At 39.8% G+C, this 16,067-nt stretch overlaps 1 protein-coding gene across 17 annotated transcripts in view; it reads right to left on the bottom strand.

Moving 5' to 3' along the window:
- Positions 1-16,067, bottom strand: part of LOC105452213 (calcium-activated potassium channel slowpoke) — a 100,094-nt gene that overhangs the window by 32,217 nt on the left and 51,810 nt on the right. For 9 of the 17 annotated variants that reach the window (XM_011693135.1, XM_011693142.1, XM_011693130.1 and 6 more), the window contains exons 7-8: positions 3,611-3,721; positions 1,499-1,604 (exon numbers count right to left, since the gene is read on the bottom strand). In XM_011693135.1, coding sequence (XP_011691437.1) covers positions 1,499-1,604; positions 3,611-3,721 — 217 coding nt within the window. Of the gene's footprint in view, positions 1-1,498; positions 1,605-2,744; positions 2,851-3,610; positions 3,722-7,175; positions 7,268-16,067 lie in introns of all 17 variants that reach the window. The other 8 variants (XM_011693132.1, XM_011693133.1, XM_011693128.1 and 5 more) reach the window with 2 other exon arrangements.

Below are 16,067 nucleotides of genomic sequence, written 5' to 3'. Positions count from 1 at the left end.
GGGCGGGGGTTGGTATGGTGGAGGTCAGTCGGTTCGTCTAGGTTCTATACATCTGAATAATGGAGAAGCGCCTCTATCTACATGCTAAATCTATCGGCTAACAAGATGTTGGCATTAACCTCGGTTGTGTAAAAAGAAACTACACAAACAGAGAACGTACCGTCCCGTCTTCGTCAGTGCAGGATCGATACACTTAACAGATACCACGATCGACTATCCCACCAGATACTAAGTCTCTAACAGAAACTACCGTCTGGAAAGTAATCGTCTGGTAAACCAGTCTCTTCCACGGAGAAATACACGGGCACTTACCCACTCGGGTCGACAGCAGGCATGGGTCTATCCAGTGGATGCAATACAACCTTAAAGGGACTTTTCTCACGTGGGTATATGCATAAGAGTGTCACCGTGTATGTGTGTGTTATGTGTGTCTATATGTGTGGGAGAAATTGACGTTGCTTTCCTCTCGGATTTGCTGCCGGGTATGTATTTGATAGAAAGAAGGGATGAGAGATAGATAGAAAGATAGATAGATTGATAGACAGACAGATAGACAGAGGCTATTAGATTCGGGACGACGTTACTGAGGCGAATATATATATATATGTACGTGGGACCGAATATCGGGTTTTTTTTTTATCGTGGGCGCTCTCTCAGAGGGGTCTGCACATCCCCTGATTGTTTTATATAAAACCTCGCGGATAATTGATCGAATCCGAGACCAGCTATCGCAAATTGACGAGACACGAAAGCGGACGGCAGTATACGAAGACGCGCCGGTGGGGTACATCGTCGTGTAACATCGTCATATGTGTACGAGCATAAAGGGAAACATACAGGCAACAAACATCCTGGAACAATAGCGTTTGTTATCCGCACAACGTCATTTCCCGAACGTCCACCGATCGCCCACGGTAGCAGCTGTAACATCGCTACTTTCACGCTATCGATTTTTCCAACGGGCTACGCGGAGGAGCAAATCAACGGTCTGCTTACATCGTCTGCAAATATCGTACCAAGCTTTCGCGAATCTACCATGTATATAAGACGGAAGCGACATATGCGATACGTATAAATATTTATTCCGAACGTCTATAGATAAGTATTCGGAACTTCGATTGCACGCTTTGCTCTCCTTAAATATACATGTTACAAGATAAATTCGAAGATACAGAAAAATTTCTCATAAAAGATAAATGAGATTTTATAGAGCAACATTCTGAATTGATTCGAAAATACGAAAGTTAAGTTAATTATCGCGACAGTAAAGCGCTGGTACCGTGCGCGCTAAGATATGACGATTCGATGGGTCGACAGGACGTCAAACATAGAGAAGGAAAGTAGAAATATAGTAAGAGTGGGGACCGTCATATATGTAACAGGATAGAACTGTTTATGAAGTATATATAATATATATATATTTATATATATAAGGGTTTTTCAATGCGCATATCTTGTATCAAGGACGTAGATTGTTCGATCGTGGTAACAAACTCACCTTAACCCGCTGCAGATCAATCGGGTTCATGATGGTCCCCTGAAAGAACTCCACGGTGGTGAAGTGCCGCTTGAACAGTCCTTCCAGTTCGAGATCAGGCGGTTTCCTGAACGGATCCGACAAAATGATATGATTTCTTTTATAAATAACATTCACCTCAGCTGTCGACAGTCGCGTCCTTTTTTGCGAGAATATGTCGTCGAGTAGGCCGACAGAGGAGTCGGCGAAGATTTCGTTAGAACGTGAATGAGTAATACAAAATTCGTTGCGCGTGCTCGCGCACTTTTGAGGGAGAGCTGTGCACGTATCGCACTGTTTTCGATTCGTTCAAGTCGGTCTCGACGATTCTGCATTCTATAATTAAGCCGTGCAGTGCGCAGATTGATCCAATTGTGCGGGCTCATCCTCAATGGGAACGCGAGTACGCTGATATATAATAATAAATCTCTAAGTAAAGTCTCTACTGCAGCTGAGTCGGCTCCATAGCTCAATACAGCATACCATGCAGTCGCAGGCGGTTGCTTTCTACGTAAATATATATATATATATATATACATATATGTATATATATGTATGTATATATATAGATACGTATGTATATCTTTCGCCGTCCGGTGCCGCGTCGTTTTTGCATTCACAGGATATACTCGAAAGCGTCACTTTATACGACCATATTGCAAACTGCAGTATAGCGAACAATCGTCGGAGTCGCGCGCGGAAAACCGCGGGAAAATATGCACCACCGAGGCGAACTGGTGTTTTCAATCGCGCCGCACCGGACGTTTCGATAATTTGTGAAAGAAAGAGAGAGAGAGAGAGAAAGAGAGCGAAAATCGAGAAAAAAAAGACAGAAAATAAATCTAAAGAATGTAGCGAGCATTCGGTGTGATCCGCGAGCGTATGCGTACTATGCGTACGCACGAATCACCAGATACGAGAGATTCTATAAGAGAAGTAGCGATTATATATGTATATATATATCAACATGAGACTGCATGACGTGTGACATAAATATATATGTACGTAAATATAGATATATATAATATATATATATGCATAAGAGATACATAAGTATATATATATCGATCGACCATCACGGCGTGTTATACCCAGGCGAATAACCGTGTAATAACCTAAAGAACTGCAAGGAAACAAGAAGCACGAGCGGCCACGTGGAGGGCATTGATGGAGGGTTGGTTGGTTGATGGAGGTTTTCGTGTGGTGGTTGTTCTAGGGTTCAGGGTACCTTGACGCGCTCCAGATCCACGGCATTCATCATGGTGCCCTGAAAAAACTCCACGGTCGTGTAATGCCTCTTCAGGAGACCCTCTAATTCGAGGTCCGGCTCTTTCCTGAAAAAAAGCAAACCACTCTCCTTACGACTATAGCGATCAGACTTTGCACGTGCGACGGACGTGGAGAACGCGTGTCCTTCTCGCGTATCCTTCACGTTCACTGGACAATCCGATCCCTTGATGGAGTATCTTTGTTTGTAATTCGAAACCCCGCTGGAAGTTTTACGGTTCGATAAAACGCGGAGCTAATGGAGTCTGATCACTTTAAGTCGCTTGGCGACGGAAAATCTCTCTCGGAGGGCGACATATACTCACCACTGAGTCGCCAACGCAGAAAATAAAATATTATTTGATGTATGAGACAGTGATAAGAAATAAATGGAAGATGTTTGAGAGCCAGGTCAAATTATTGTGATAATCAACGAGTAACAATGTCTGTGTACAAATGAACAATTGTATATATTTTGTACTGGAGTAAGATACGTAAAATTTTTACTTCCTGTAAAAATATAAAACGAGTATATTGTGTTATTGCATGTAATGGAGTATTGTAAAATAACATGTAAGCAACAATAAATGACCGCCGGCCGTTTGCACACGCCTGCGTTAACTGATGATTCAAAAAAATTAATTAATGATGTAAAACGAGATGTATAAAATACAAATTTTATGAGACATATTCGCGCCGGATGATGTGAACCCTTTCGAAACTACCCGCAGTATCAACTAGATACACAGGATCCGGTAGTGTCGAAAGGGTTAAATGCCGCGTTTGACGCGAGCCGGTAAAAATATCTTACGAAAGCAGCGTTCATACCTATGCAAGAAGACAACCTCTACGTCGACGTCCTCGCGATCCTCGTGTAGGAAATCCTTGAGGAAGTGCGAGACCGATTCATAGGTGATGTGACCGCACACGACAATATGTCTGCCAACACAAAGAGCAGATTAGACGATATTCTTAAAGAGACGGTGTTGGTGAATGGCATAGGAAAAATAGAAAGGGAGACTCTCTCAAGCAACTATCATATACACGCTCTAAATAGTATATGTATGTCAACTACTCAATTATACATATAAGTTCTTCTCTCTTCCGCTGCAACTTTTTTGCTTACTTAAAATCTGTTCTTTCTGCCGAATAAGCCTTTTTTTAAAACAAATCCATGTTTATCACGATGCCAAGTGATTAGGCAAAAATATCAAAGAAACAACGAGAAAAGAGAGAAGAACGTTGATGCTGATGAAAAATTATTTTTTTTCTTTCTTCTCTTCGTGCCATTTTAGTCTGCTGCCACAGTAAAATTAGATCTGCTTTTTGTTAAAAGTTACTCTATTTAAGATTAGTTATATTTGCCAATGCAATATACAGCTTGAGAAGAACTAATAAAACATAAATTTAGATTAACTGGAATTATTCCCCCAAAAAAATATATGATTCATCGAGAGATCGATAAACAAGCTCATTTCGAGGAATTTGGATAGTCATACAATAATAAAAAATAATAATAAAAATTACTCGGCACTGGAATAACGCGTGCTCCGTTTGAAAGAGTATCGCGCGTATTCATTGAAAATAAGTAATAAATCAATGGATTGAACTTACCAAAATTGCACTAGGAATTGGAGTGATTCATTTTAACCAATTAGCTATACACATACCTATGTGATAAGTTAGTAGCGCTAGATATACAGTGTACATACACATATCAATGCTGATAAGTGTTAGATCAAATACGCATACACGAGTATAAAAGCTCATTCATGTGTTAGTCGTCGCCATGTATGTCAAGAACAAAACTCTCTTCTACGTGGTGTAATTTCTACGTGCTGTGTATCACATATTGATAGTGAGTTTATATATATATACTCCTACTTCTAGATGTCACTATACAAGTAAGACTATAATTGTAAGTGATGCCCAAAGATAATCAACTCGGACTCGCAAAAGGAAAGATAGCGGAGTTCGACCATGATCCATTCCCATGCTTAATGTCATCTATACTCGGTGATGTTTGACGTTTCGGCTCCATCGTGAACTCAGTAGTCTTCCCGTATCGCTTGCAACAGCGGCGCGTATCCTTTTCACGCGGGAGCCGCGCGATTAGGCGCTACTGGATTCAAAATGCGAGCACGATAATAATACCCGAGCAGAATTACTGGTTACTTTCGTTCTAGATGCAAAGGGGGCCGACGTATCGTGTGCGTATATCGAGATGTGAGCGTGTGTGGGTCGTGGGTAAATGAGCTGTTGCAAAGTCGTTTCTGTGTGTCGCGACCGCTGCCCGATTGGAGAGATCAGGCGGGAGTAGTGCGGATCTGCCGAGAGATCAATGGCGCCCGTCGCGTACCTCAGCCTCCGCGTGCCCGCGCGTGAGAAAAACCGGACGGCTCGTACGCGTTCGCACAAATGAGAGATGCCGAATTCCCGAGTGTCCTTCGTCGTTCACGTGAGAGTTATTCACGCTAGAGTGTCTAGCTGCGGTCGTTCTCTTATCCGGACATGCCTCTATAGTTAGAACGTTTATTAAGACCGCGCTTGCGATGCTATTAGGTGAAGTTGATCATTCATTAAACCAGTATCCGATGACTGAGTACCGATGGAACGTCGATGAGAAACGACGCGCCGCACGCGGAATGATACACGCGAAAGACGGCCAAAAATGGTAATTTTCGTCAAAGCATTTATCATTGTGACAAAAGCTCTTCTGGGTTATTGCTATCGTGTGCGCGCGGATATACGCGTTCATCGATCGTATTTGGCACACGTCATCGCGTATTTGGATAAGGTGCTCGAATGATGATCAGCAGCGTGTTATTGTCGTGATAGACTCCTTCTCACGAAGGATCACGGCCACACTTGCGCTTTTAGTTGTGAATGACAGTTGAACGGGAAAGAAAAGCTCTGAATTGTTCCCTGATCTACGTCGTTCATCTCGGCCCACCGAGGATGTCCTCAACCAGAATCCCTGAGCTACGTTATGAGACCAGCAATCTCAATAATATACACATATTTATTTAGCCAGTATATGCTTCTCCATTTTTTTTCCCCTTTACGAATACGCAAAAAACGATCATTAATACTGTCTAAAACACCAAGATTATTACACTGAAGTGGTACAACATTAGGTTATATATATATATGTATTATATATATGCATATATGTATGCATATATATATATATAATATATATGCATTCAATTGTTCGGATAATGCAGGGTACATGCTGGACGTTTAATCCCTTGCACTCGGAGAGAAATACAGCTCGACATATCAAAGCGCGCGGTTCGTTTAATAGTAATAATAAGATCGTTCGACCGCGATGCTTCTACGTGAATATCGAATAATTAACTCAAGATTCGTTGCGCGAAATTTCTACGGCTTGTTAGCGCGACGCGCACAACCGTGCCCGCTCAGCGCGAAGTTGTGTCACATCCGTTTACAGCAGATTCCGTTATCTGCGTCGTCTCAATTTAGATTCCCTCGAGAGCACGGTTCACGACCGGCGCAATGATTGTGACGTTGATTAATTAAGCAGAAGCATTAAACGCGAACAAGTTGATCTGAACACGACGCCTCTTGTTAAAATCCACTTAAGACCACCGCGCGGTTTGTATTTACAAAATCGTAGAAACGTTTCGTGCGAAATTTTGCGATTCTTAAATATTGAAATAAATATCTCGAGAGATCTTTTTCAATGAAGAAAAACTTCTTGCTGAGTCTCTTCTCTTGCTAAATTTCCGTTCGTTCCACGTTCAACGCTTTATGCGTATGTCAAGCCGCGACGAGCCGTATTTGTCCCAAGTGCGATCAGTGTGTACATACAAGCTAACACCAGTTGCTGGGTGTGGTGGGTAGGCTGTGACGGGGCTGGCTTGTCTGTTGAGGGAAAGGTTTTGCCGGGATAGGCTGGAGTTTACAGGAATGTTTTTGGGGCGGCGGTGGCGGCGGCGGCTGCACTAAGGCCGACTGACAACTAGTGCAATGAGCTGGTACGGAACTGCGGTTTTGCGATGCTAACACTGATCTCTAAATATATGTATATATATATAGATTTATAAGAAAGGGGATTTATCGAAATTGGGATCTCTTCTTGACGAGGATTCAATGTTCATAACGTGCTTCTATCGGGAAATTGCATTCACTGGGAGATTCCGGATCAGAGACGGGGATCAGGAAAGAAATCGGATCGGTGTCGTGTGTGCGCCCGTGTGTCGGAAAAAGTGTAACAGAGGCGTGTAACAGATAGATGCTGTGGGGGGGGGGGGCAAGGTGGATGTTACATAGCCTTTCGTGTACGGGAGAACATATCGTGGGTATGGTGGCAGTCTGGGACTGGGGAACTCAAATCGGGGGAAGCTAATTGGTTGGTTGTGTCTCTCACCTGCGACCTCGCTCGTTCTTCAAAGTGCCGCCGTACTTGTTTCGCGTCCCGATCAGGTCAATTATCTCAGGGATACAACTGGCGAATATGGCCTACACCACGTAATAGAAACAGAACATAACACTCGCATCAATACACTTGTGTGACAGGGTTGGCAGTAGTTTGCTTTTGCTTTCTTTTCGTTTTTTTTTCTTTGCTCTTTTCACACGTATAGGTATTTCGTTCGGTGGGTCGGTCGATCGGTAGGTCGGTCGGTCGGTCGGTTTTAATTTCTCCGACGTGACGCGGCGTCGGGATGGCTACAGTAATCGTTACACGCTGGTTACACAGTATGTCTTTTCTCTTTTTATTAAACGACTGGGAGGACAAGGGGACAAGGATATTTGCATTTATGAACGAAATCAGATTCTGGCTCGCGAACTGCGCAACTACTGATAGAGACGCGATCAGTGCTGTACTGCTACGTCACCGAAAATTAATGATGTGTCGGTTACGAAACACATTATCCAGATAAGAAGGCAGAATAGGTAGACTACCTACATATTTATAAGTCCTACACACCTATACCTAAGCCTAACGAATACTATACATATGCCGATACCGCGTTTACCTAGTCTACACTTAGAGAGTCTACAGTTAGATCCGTTTATATCCACGTTCTTTCACAATTTAATTTTGTGCGCTCAATCGCATATCGTTGTCATTACGAAAACTAACGTTATTTTTTTGCAACAACGTATGGTATCCGGTTAAGTTTTTAAAATATCTTTGTTTTAGTATACTATCCTACTTGAGAATTTGTTTTCAATTTTTTTCCAAATGAAATAAAAAGAAATAAAAGGAAAATTACTTGTTGCGTTTATCAAATGGATGACATTCCTAAAAACTTGGTTAAGAAATTAGCTCGTACAACGATTTTGTAAAGACAAATTTTTTATATCTCCATTTGAAATATAAACGCGAGTAAATATTAACAAAATATATAAAATATGTAAATAATGAAAAATCTGATGTAAGTATTAGGCAAATCTATCTTTCCAAATAAGTCTTTTGAATAGGAAAATCAAGAAATTGCCACAGAAAGCATTACAAAAGTTTTTCAAATATTTTGCAATGTTTGATTATGGAAAATATAATATTGAAAGTATTATATATAAAATTTGTATATTTTAATAATCAAACATAAAATAAATTTTGATTTATACTCAAGATCAAAATTGCTTTGATTATTATAAATTATTTTTCAGTTACTTAGACATGTCTTGCGTCAACCTAAATGAATATCAATTACTCAGTTATATTGAGTCATTAATAATTAATTTAAGTCTACCGTCACAAAATTGTGAGACTATTTTTCGAGTTTGCGATGTATCTTCTTATTCATGGTCCCTACTTAACGCAACGGAATAAAGTGCCGAACTCTTATTAGAAATTAGTTAGCGAGCGGTGTTAGCGTCTGGTTAATGTTAATCACTCGTTCACACTAGTTCACGATACAATCGACACAAGACATAATAAATGCAAGATTATAGTATTTTTGCAAGTTCTCGAATAAAATATATGTACATTGTAATCATGATTAATAATGAATCAATGAAGTTATGCTACAGCACACACATCAATGTCGATCTCTTTCTTCCTCCTCTCGAAATGAGCATTATGAGACATTCGCGTAAATATAGATATATAAATGAATATGATATAAAGCTGTCCCTCTTGAACGTACTCTGAAATACTGAAATATTTATCCACAGAAGGACGTCTCTCTATCATCGATAGATTATACCCAAAATTAAACGTAACATGTCACGCCTTATTAATGCATCAAATCTTTTTTTAACTTGTTACCTCATATTTTATATAATATTTTTAACTCTTATTGACAAATATCAAGCATTACTGCCAAATAGTAACGATGTTATCGGTTTATTACCAGAAGTAAAAGCCAATCGACAATCTGTCGAACGAGGAAAATCTAATTCGCGAGAAGCGGTACGTCTGCGGCAACGAAGTCTGTGAGCGCGTAATTGCGTTACAATTTACAATCATCATTGCGAACTTACAAGCTATAGAACGGCCGAAAACGGTTCTTGCCGAAAAGATGCGATCTTGCGGCGGTATATTCCTCGAGGCATGAGCCAGTGTCAACCTACGTGTGTGTACGTATATATATGTGTTTGTATATATATGTGTGTATTGTGCTATTCTTATCTCGCGATTTGCGGTGACGCATGTAGCGCGTTAGAAGGATAATTTGCGACTGAGGCTAACCGAGGAGTGATGCTCCAGGCAGGTGCATATCCCTTTCGCCGATCGCCTCGCGCGCATCAACGTGCATTGTAATGCGTGTACAACACGCAGGACGTTCACGATCGCCCTCGTACATTTCCCGCCCTCTTTCCCTCCACCCCCTCCTCCCTGCCTGCCTCGGTATGCGCCCGCACATGTCGCGAATACGTTACCCCGCGTGTCATATGGAATGATGTGAGGTATGCCCGATGTGACCCCGAGCTAGACTACCTGTGCGCCCGCAACAGAGCGGGGATCCGTGAGTCGGCGCTTCGCGGCGAACGACGGGGAAGACGAGACCGTAGATCCGATCAATTTTTCATTCGCGCGTCTCGGTCAAAAGGTCATAGACGCGCCATTCCGCCGCACATCCGCTCGATATTTTTACTGTGCCGGCGACAATAAAATCCGTTATCTCGGACAAGGTGGCATAATTGAGTTCGCACGTACGCTGTCGTATATCGCTTATATACATATACCGTATCGCTCCCGCAAGCGAGTCAAACCCGAATTGAAACATATACTGAAATTTACGAAGTTGAATACATTACGGAGACAGAAATAATTGGGATTTCCACATTTTCAGATTTATTCCTATCTCTTGTTATTGTTAACATAGTGATATCATAGAGCGATATACTTAAATAGAATCGCCATAAAAACCGTTTGCATTGTTTGTTAATTTTGAAAACTCTTGTTAATAATTTCAGAAGGATTTTTGAATTAAATTCTCGAGAAAATGCGTCATCGAATATTTCAATTAATTTTAATTATATGAGTCAAGTGTAAATCACATCTTCGCCGGGTTACGTCGCTCTGCGCCGCGAATGAATACAGCGTCGTGTATCGCAATTAGACGTGCACAATTTCTACTGATAGAATCCCTAAAAAGAGCGGCTGTGTGTGTGTGCCTACGTCTGCACCTGCTACTGCGCTATTTCAAATGCCAAAAATCGTGTATATGTTTGTGTGTTAAGCCAAGAGGGAGTATCGCGATTCAAACTGGAGACGACCGCCCTCCTCGCTCACGCATCGAACGAGAGAGGGTTGTTCTCCCTCTCTAAAGGCTATTCCAAACTGGGGGGTAATGTCGATCGCCTTTCGATAGTCTACAGACTAGTCAGAATACTATCGCATGCCACCAAGAAACTCAATGTGGAAGAGAGCGTGGAATAGATAGACGGGTAAATAGATAGATAGACAAAGAGAGAGGAAGAACGAGAGAGAAACTAATATAGAGAAAGAGAGAAAGAGAGAAAAGAGAGGCATCCACGATTTGCTGGCACTCTCTTCGGGAAAGGAATTTAGTCGAGCGCGATTGAATTTTCTTTGCCTCACGTAGGAAAAGCAGTATTGCTTCCGTCTCGACATAATGTCACGCTGACGATTCATCTTGAAGATATTAAACAGCCTTAAAGGATACGCCGAGAAATATCAACATCATCCGCAACTCGCTGCTTCACGGCTGCTTCCGCACGTATTTTAATCATTCGGCATTTATGACAAATTGTTGGAAGATCCGTGACGTATATATTCAATGGTACGTGATGCTGCATAAAAACAGTCCCGTTGTATATCCCCTTAAGGGATGATTCGCCCTAGATAGCATAAACGAATGTTTTGCTCGTTCATCAAGCGAATGTTACTGCGTACAATTAGATCTAGTCTAGATAGAAACTCGGCTAACAGAAGAGCATGTTTTGTAGAGAAATATCACAGCATTGTCTTTACTGGAATAAAAATAAAAAAGCAGCGGTACGTATATATTTATTATATAATCATATCGCTGCGCGAGTTTAATAAAATATCTTGAAACATTTCCCTGCGCGAACTTCTGTAAACGGGAAAATAAAATGTTTGAACAAGAAGTTGTGAGGTAAACGCGTTCCTTTTTTGCTCCGCGACTTAACTACTGACGTTATACAAATGCATACAGAAAACAAAATAGAAAAGACACGAGTTTCGTTTACTCCCTAGTGATGCACGTACACAACAAGTTCTAATACTAATTGCCTGGCAGACAAGAAGCTAGAATTGCCTGCACCGGTATGTAACTCAAGCATCTTACGGTCGACTAGTTGTCATATATTACTATCAACATCACCCACGCGTGCAGCATAACGACGACGTCGTTATATTTGACATTCATCATCGATATATATTGTTTGCATAATGCAGTATACGTGTAATGGGAAAATAAATAAAATGGCGCGACCGTGTTGACGTGCGTCTCCGCTAGCTAATCTACACGGTAACTAGATTACCGAGGTACATTATGCACGCGATGTAAGTCAACTCTCTCTCCGCACTCAGGTAACCATCACTCCAACCTACCTCTAATCTCGTTGTAACGGAAAGCAAACTCGTGCGCCCGATGCGAAAAATATGTACATATCGTTAAGCGCCACACAGTGGCGGGGAGGGAGGGGTGAGAAAGGTGATACATAATGTAAAAGCAAAGATAAAACTATTTTAGTAGAGATATATAGATCAGAATCTCTTATCCCGTGGAACGTATCTGACGAATTAACAAAAGAGATATGAGGAAAAGAAAACGAACTACTTTCGTATTCGTGCGATAAGGCAATACATGTTACAATATATAGCTATACGTATGTATAGATATGTATATATATATATAGAAAGAGAGAGAGAGAGAGAGAAAGAGAAAGGGAAAGAGAGAGATGCAACAATAAATATATTTGTCTCATCTACCAACGTGTGTGTATAATAATAAAGAACTCGTGTTTCTCTTTTCACAAAAAATCCAAGCATACCAGCATGTATTACCAAGGTGTCTGCTAACTGATAAAAAATGGATAAGAAAAGCGGTGAATAGGGTGTATTTTTAAAGAAACGGTGAGACAAGAGAGGTGATTAAAAAAGAGGAAACGCGATGTGGCTCGAGAAATCTGGAATTTCTCCAACAGCCACACGGATCCGTGATAATGTGGGCTGGAGGGAGGAAGGGACATATTTTTATACTAATCGGAGAGTAAATTCATCACAGAGATAGCGAGAGTGGTCCCGTTTTTGCTTGAATGTACTATTATACAAACCCGGGGGAAGCAATGTGATATTACTCTCTTTCTTTTAACTTTTCTTTTTTTCTTTTATCCGGGGAAAGATCGAGTCACGCGCGCAACGTTCGACCTTACCCTCGCTTTCTTCACGCGAGGAAAAACAATATCGCTACAATTCGTGTTGCCGAAGCGAGACTCGTGTCTGCAAAAAGTTCAATCCGCAAGTTCACAGTCGGAGAACTGGGTCGCGCGCGCCCCAACGGCGCGGCCGCGGCGGCGGCAGTTCAATCATTAAGATACACGGATTTCGTTACACGAATATACCGTGTTTTTATTCAGTCCGTGTTATTCTCCCCGTCCGTATTTACTCGTCGCGCCAAACTTTTCCGCTGATACGACTGATTCTAAATGAAAACGCGAAAGCGCACGAAGGAGCCGCGTGGAGACGTGCGGATGGAGATTTGTTTTGCGAAAATTGTCCTGCCTCCCCGTCCTCTCTCCTGATTAAGGTGCCTCTCTAATTGCGAATCGCAGCGATGGTATATGATACAATGATGTCGTAAGCACGGCGAAATCATGATGGACGCCGCATGACGAGACCACCCGCTATCCAGGGGCGATTTCGCTACTTTCTCGTATAATCTAATGTAACTACTGTGAGGGACAACACGTGGGGGGGGGGGCGGCTAATTTCAAGGGGTTGTTTCATGGCTGGCTTCCACGTAGATGGATTTCTGGGGTACCTGCGTCCACGCTCGCGGCTGTACTGGCCACCGTACTTGCTGCGATTCGCGGCGAGCTCCGTGATCTCTGGGATCCAGCTGGCGAACACCGCCTACACACCCACAATCATCCGTTGCCGTCAGAACAGACCCCTATCCTGAATCTTTTAGTATTTGTTTTTTTTTGTTTCTTTTCTTTCTGTTTGCTCGTGTTCCAGTTTCGCTAGGTTCCGATCGCTTATCAAGCGATAAAGCGTAATAAATCGCGAGACTGAAGATGATAGGATCAATCGACTGAAACGCAATTAGAGTCATAGTACAATGCTCTTTCGAAGCTGACATGTACTTTATTTTATTTTACTTAATTAAATTAATGTGTAGATTTTTTTCAATAGCGATAGTGGAAACAGTTTTTAAATCGATTGAACACTCTTTGAGTTTACTTTAGCGGTAAAGGTATTTCCAAGATGTATTAGATTTTTTTTTAAATCATATTTTTGTGGATATAACAAAATTATTTTATACTAAATTCTTAAAATTGTAAAAAGAACAGTTCTAATAAAATTCCAAATTATAAAAATTAAAAATTATAACGAAACAAAGCAATTTAAACTTTAGAAACAAGAAATATAGAAACTTTTGAAAAAGGTTCTCACATCTATGCTTAGATAAGCAAAAATTGTACTCACATCTTTGCTTAGTTTTCACTTGTTTCTAAATTGTCTAAAACACTTTTTAGCAATTGTCAATTAACAATCAAATACGTTCTGGACTTTTTTAAACAAGCCATTACTTTTTTCGTTAAATAATAAATAAATTAAAAAAATCTATATTTAAATATTAATGTGAAAAACTTTTAATGTTATAATCTTCATTAATTTTGAAATTTTGAGAAATCCTTTTTGAACGTTAGAACTACATATATTTCATTTAAGCAATTTTGTAGTAAATTTTTTAATCACTACATAATCATATTTAAAAAAAAAGAGATTTTTTGTTGTATGATAATTTATAAAGATTAAGTCTTTAATTTTTTAATTAAAATTTTTTAATTGAACCTGATAGCGATAAGATTGCTGGATTTTAACACAAAATACGGAATATATTTACCTACGATGATACGTCAGAAATACGATAAACAACAATGCATAATAATGCAATAAAGTTTTCTAACTTGCCTCTAACAAGGCTCCTCTCGTTTTCCGATAATTATATATACTATACAATTTGCCCAAACTTTTTTTCCAATGAAAATAAAACCGTAGATTGTTTTTACTGGAATACGATAATATATCATTCGTTTATTCTCAATTGGTGTTGCATTCAATACCATTGAAGCAAAAAGGACGAAAATTCGAATTGTTTATTAAACTAGCTGAGCCTGAATTACCTATGCGGAAAATTGATAAATTAACAGCGAATATAGTTCCGCTATCACGCCCATAAACGTTAGATCATATCGAAACGATGAAACTGCGTATTAGCATGACGTTAATTGTGCGCGATATTAATAGCGATGCGCAGCCATCATAAAGAAACTAAGTATCTTGTAGCGCGAAGAATAAAAATTCGTCTTTGTGGTCTTACTAAATAATGCGAATCGAGTCAATCGCTCCATGAAGCACAGTGCCGTTAGTTCCTCGTTCTAAAAAACATGCGTCATGATTCTTGAGTTATGCCACTGTCAACGAGTCAAATAGTGTTATCAACTACGACCATTCCCGCGCATCTCCCATTACAAGGAGCAGAAAAACAAGTGTCGTCATCCTGCGCGAAGTATCAGTCAAAATTAATTCAACAGCATGCAGACATTATTATAGCATACGCCGGCAATTTCGAGCAATCAGCGCCATTTCGAATATGGCATCATCACCTATTCTTAGAATGGGTGCCAAAGAATATTGCTTTAAAAACTAAAAGATTATTTTGCCTCAAACTTCTCTCTATTTTTAGGAGAATCGGGAAAATAAATAAAAAGTGGGATTTCTCTAAAGTGTATTTCGATTGAATTGAGTTCTGTGATCAAGTGTATATATGTATATACTTTCGTGTAAAACAAATGGTCAAATCATGTAAGACGATTTACGCATATAATTAAACCAATGAAATTATATCTTCAATCATTTATTTATATAATTATAATATATTACGTTAACCAAATCTGTTGCGCGATCATTTTACATGATTTGAGTTGAAGATATATTAATTATGTGTCTAATAATAATTCGAATATATATTAAATGTATTAAGAGTTTCACTGATATTTCTAATGTGGTGCATTATAATAAATAATATAATAAGTAATTGTATTCCTATATATGTTTATATATTAAAGGTAGCAGACTAAAGTGGCAAACTATGTAACTTGTTAAGAAAGTGTGCTTTTGGTAAACAATAGTTAATGTAACGGCGAAGAAACTTGATGGAGTTAGAAAGAAAACAATCATTGCCAATTAAAATAATCAGCTACGAGATTTCTCAAACCATTTATTTAGTATTATTTTAAAGATATGCAAAAATTTTGTCTGTAGATTGAATTCGAAAAATACGAATTCCATCAAGCCACTTTCGCTCACGTCACTTTGTAATCCATATTTATATAATATTAGCTTTTATGTATTGTATATGTTAATATTATACAAATACGGATGCTTGTTGCTTCGTGCTGTAGAAATAGAACGATAATCGATACATGATGAAAAAAAACCACTTTTGTCGATAGTACATGCAAACGACAAACTTACTAAACATAGCTGCTTCTTTCGTCATTTTGGACTTACATGTAGTCGTCGCCCATAGATACATTTTTTTTTTTGTTAATCGGCATCACACGGTGAAAGGTCGTTGCATTCGTTAAA

Source organism: Wasmannia auropunctata, unplaced genomic scaffold, assembly GCF_000956235.1.
Source record: "Wasmannia auropunctata unplaced genomic scaffold, wasmannia.A_1.0 LD336036.1, whole genome shotgun sequence".
NCBI classification, from domain to species: domain Eukaryota; kingdom Metazoa; phylum Arthropoda; class Insecta; order Hymenoptera; family Formicidae; genus Wasmannia; species Wasmannia auropunctata.
The sequence above is the reverse complement of the archived record's forward strand: the minus strand, read 5'-3'. Positions and strand labels throughout refer to the sequence as shown.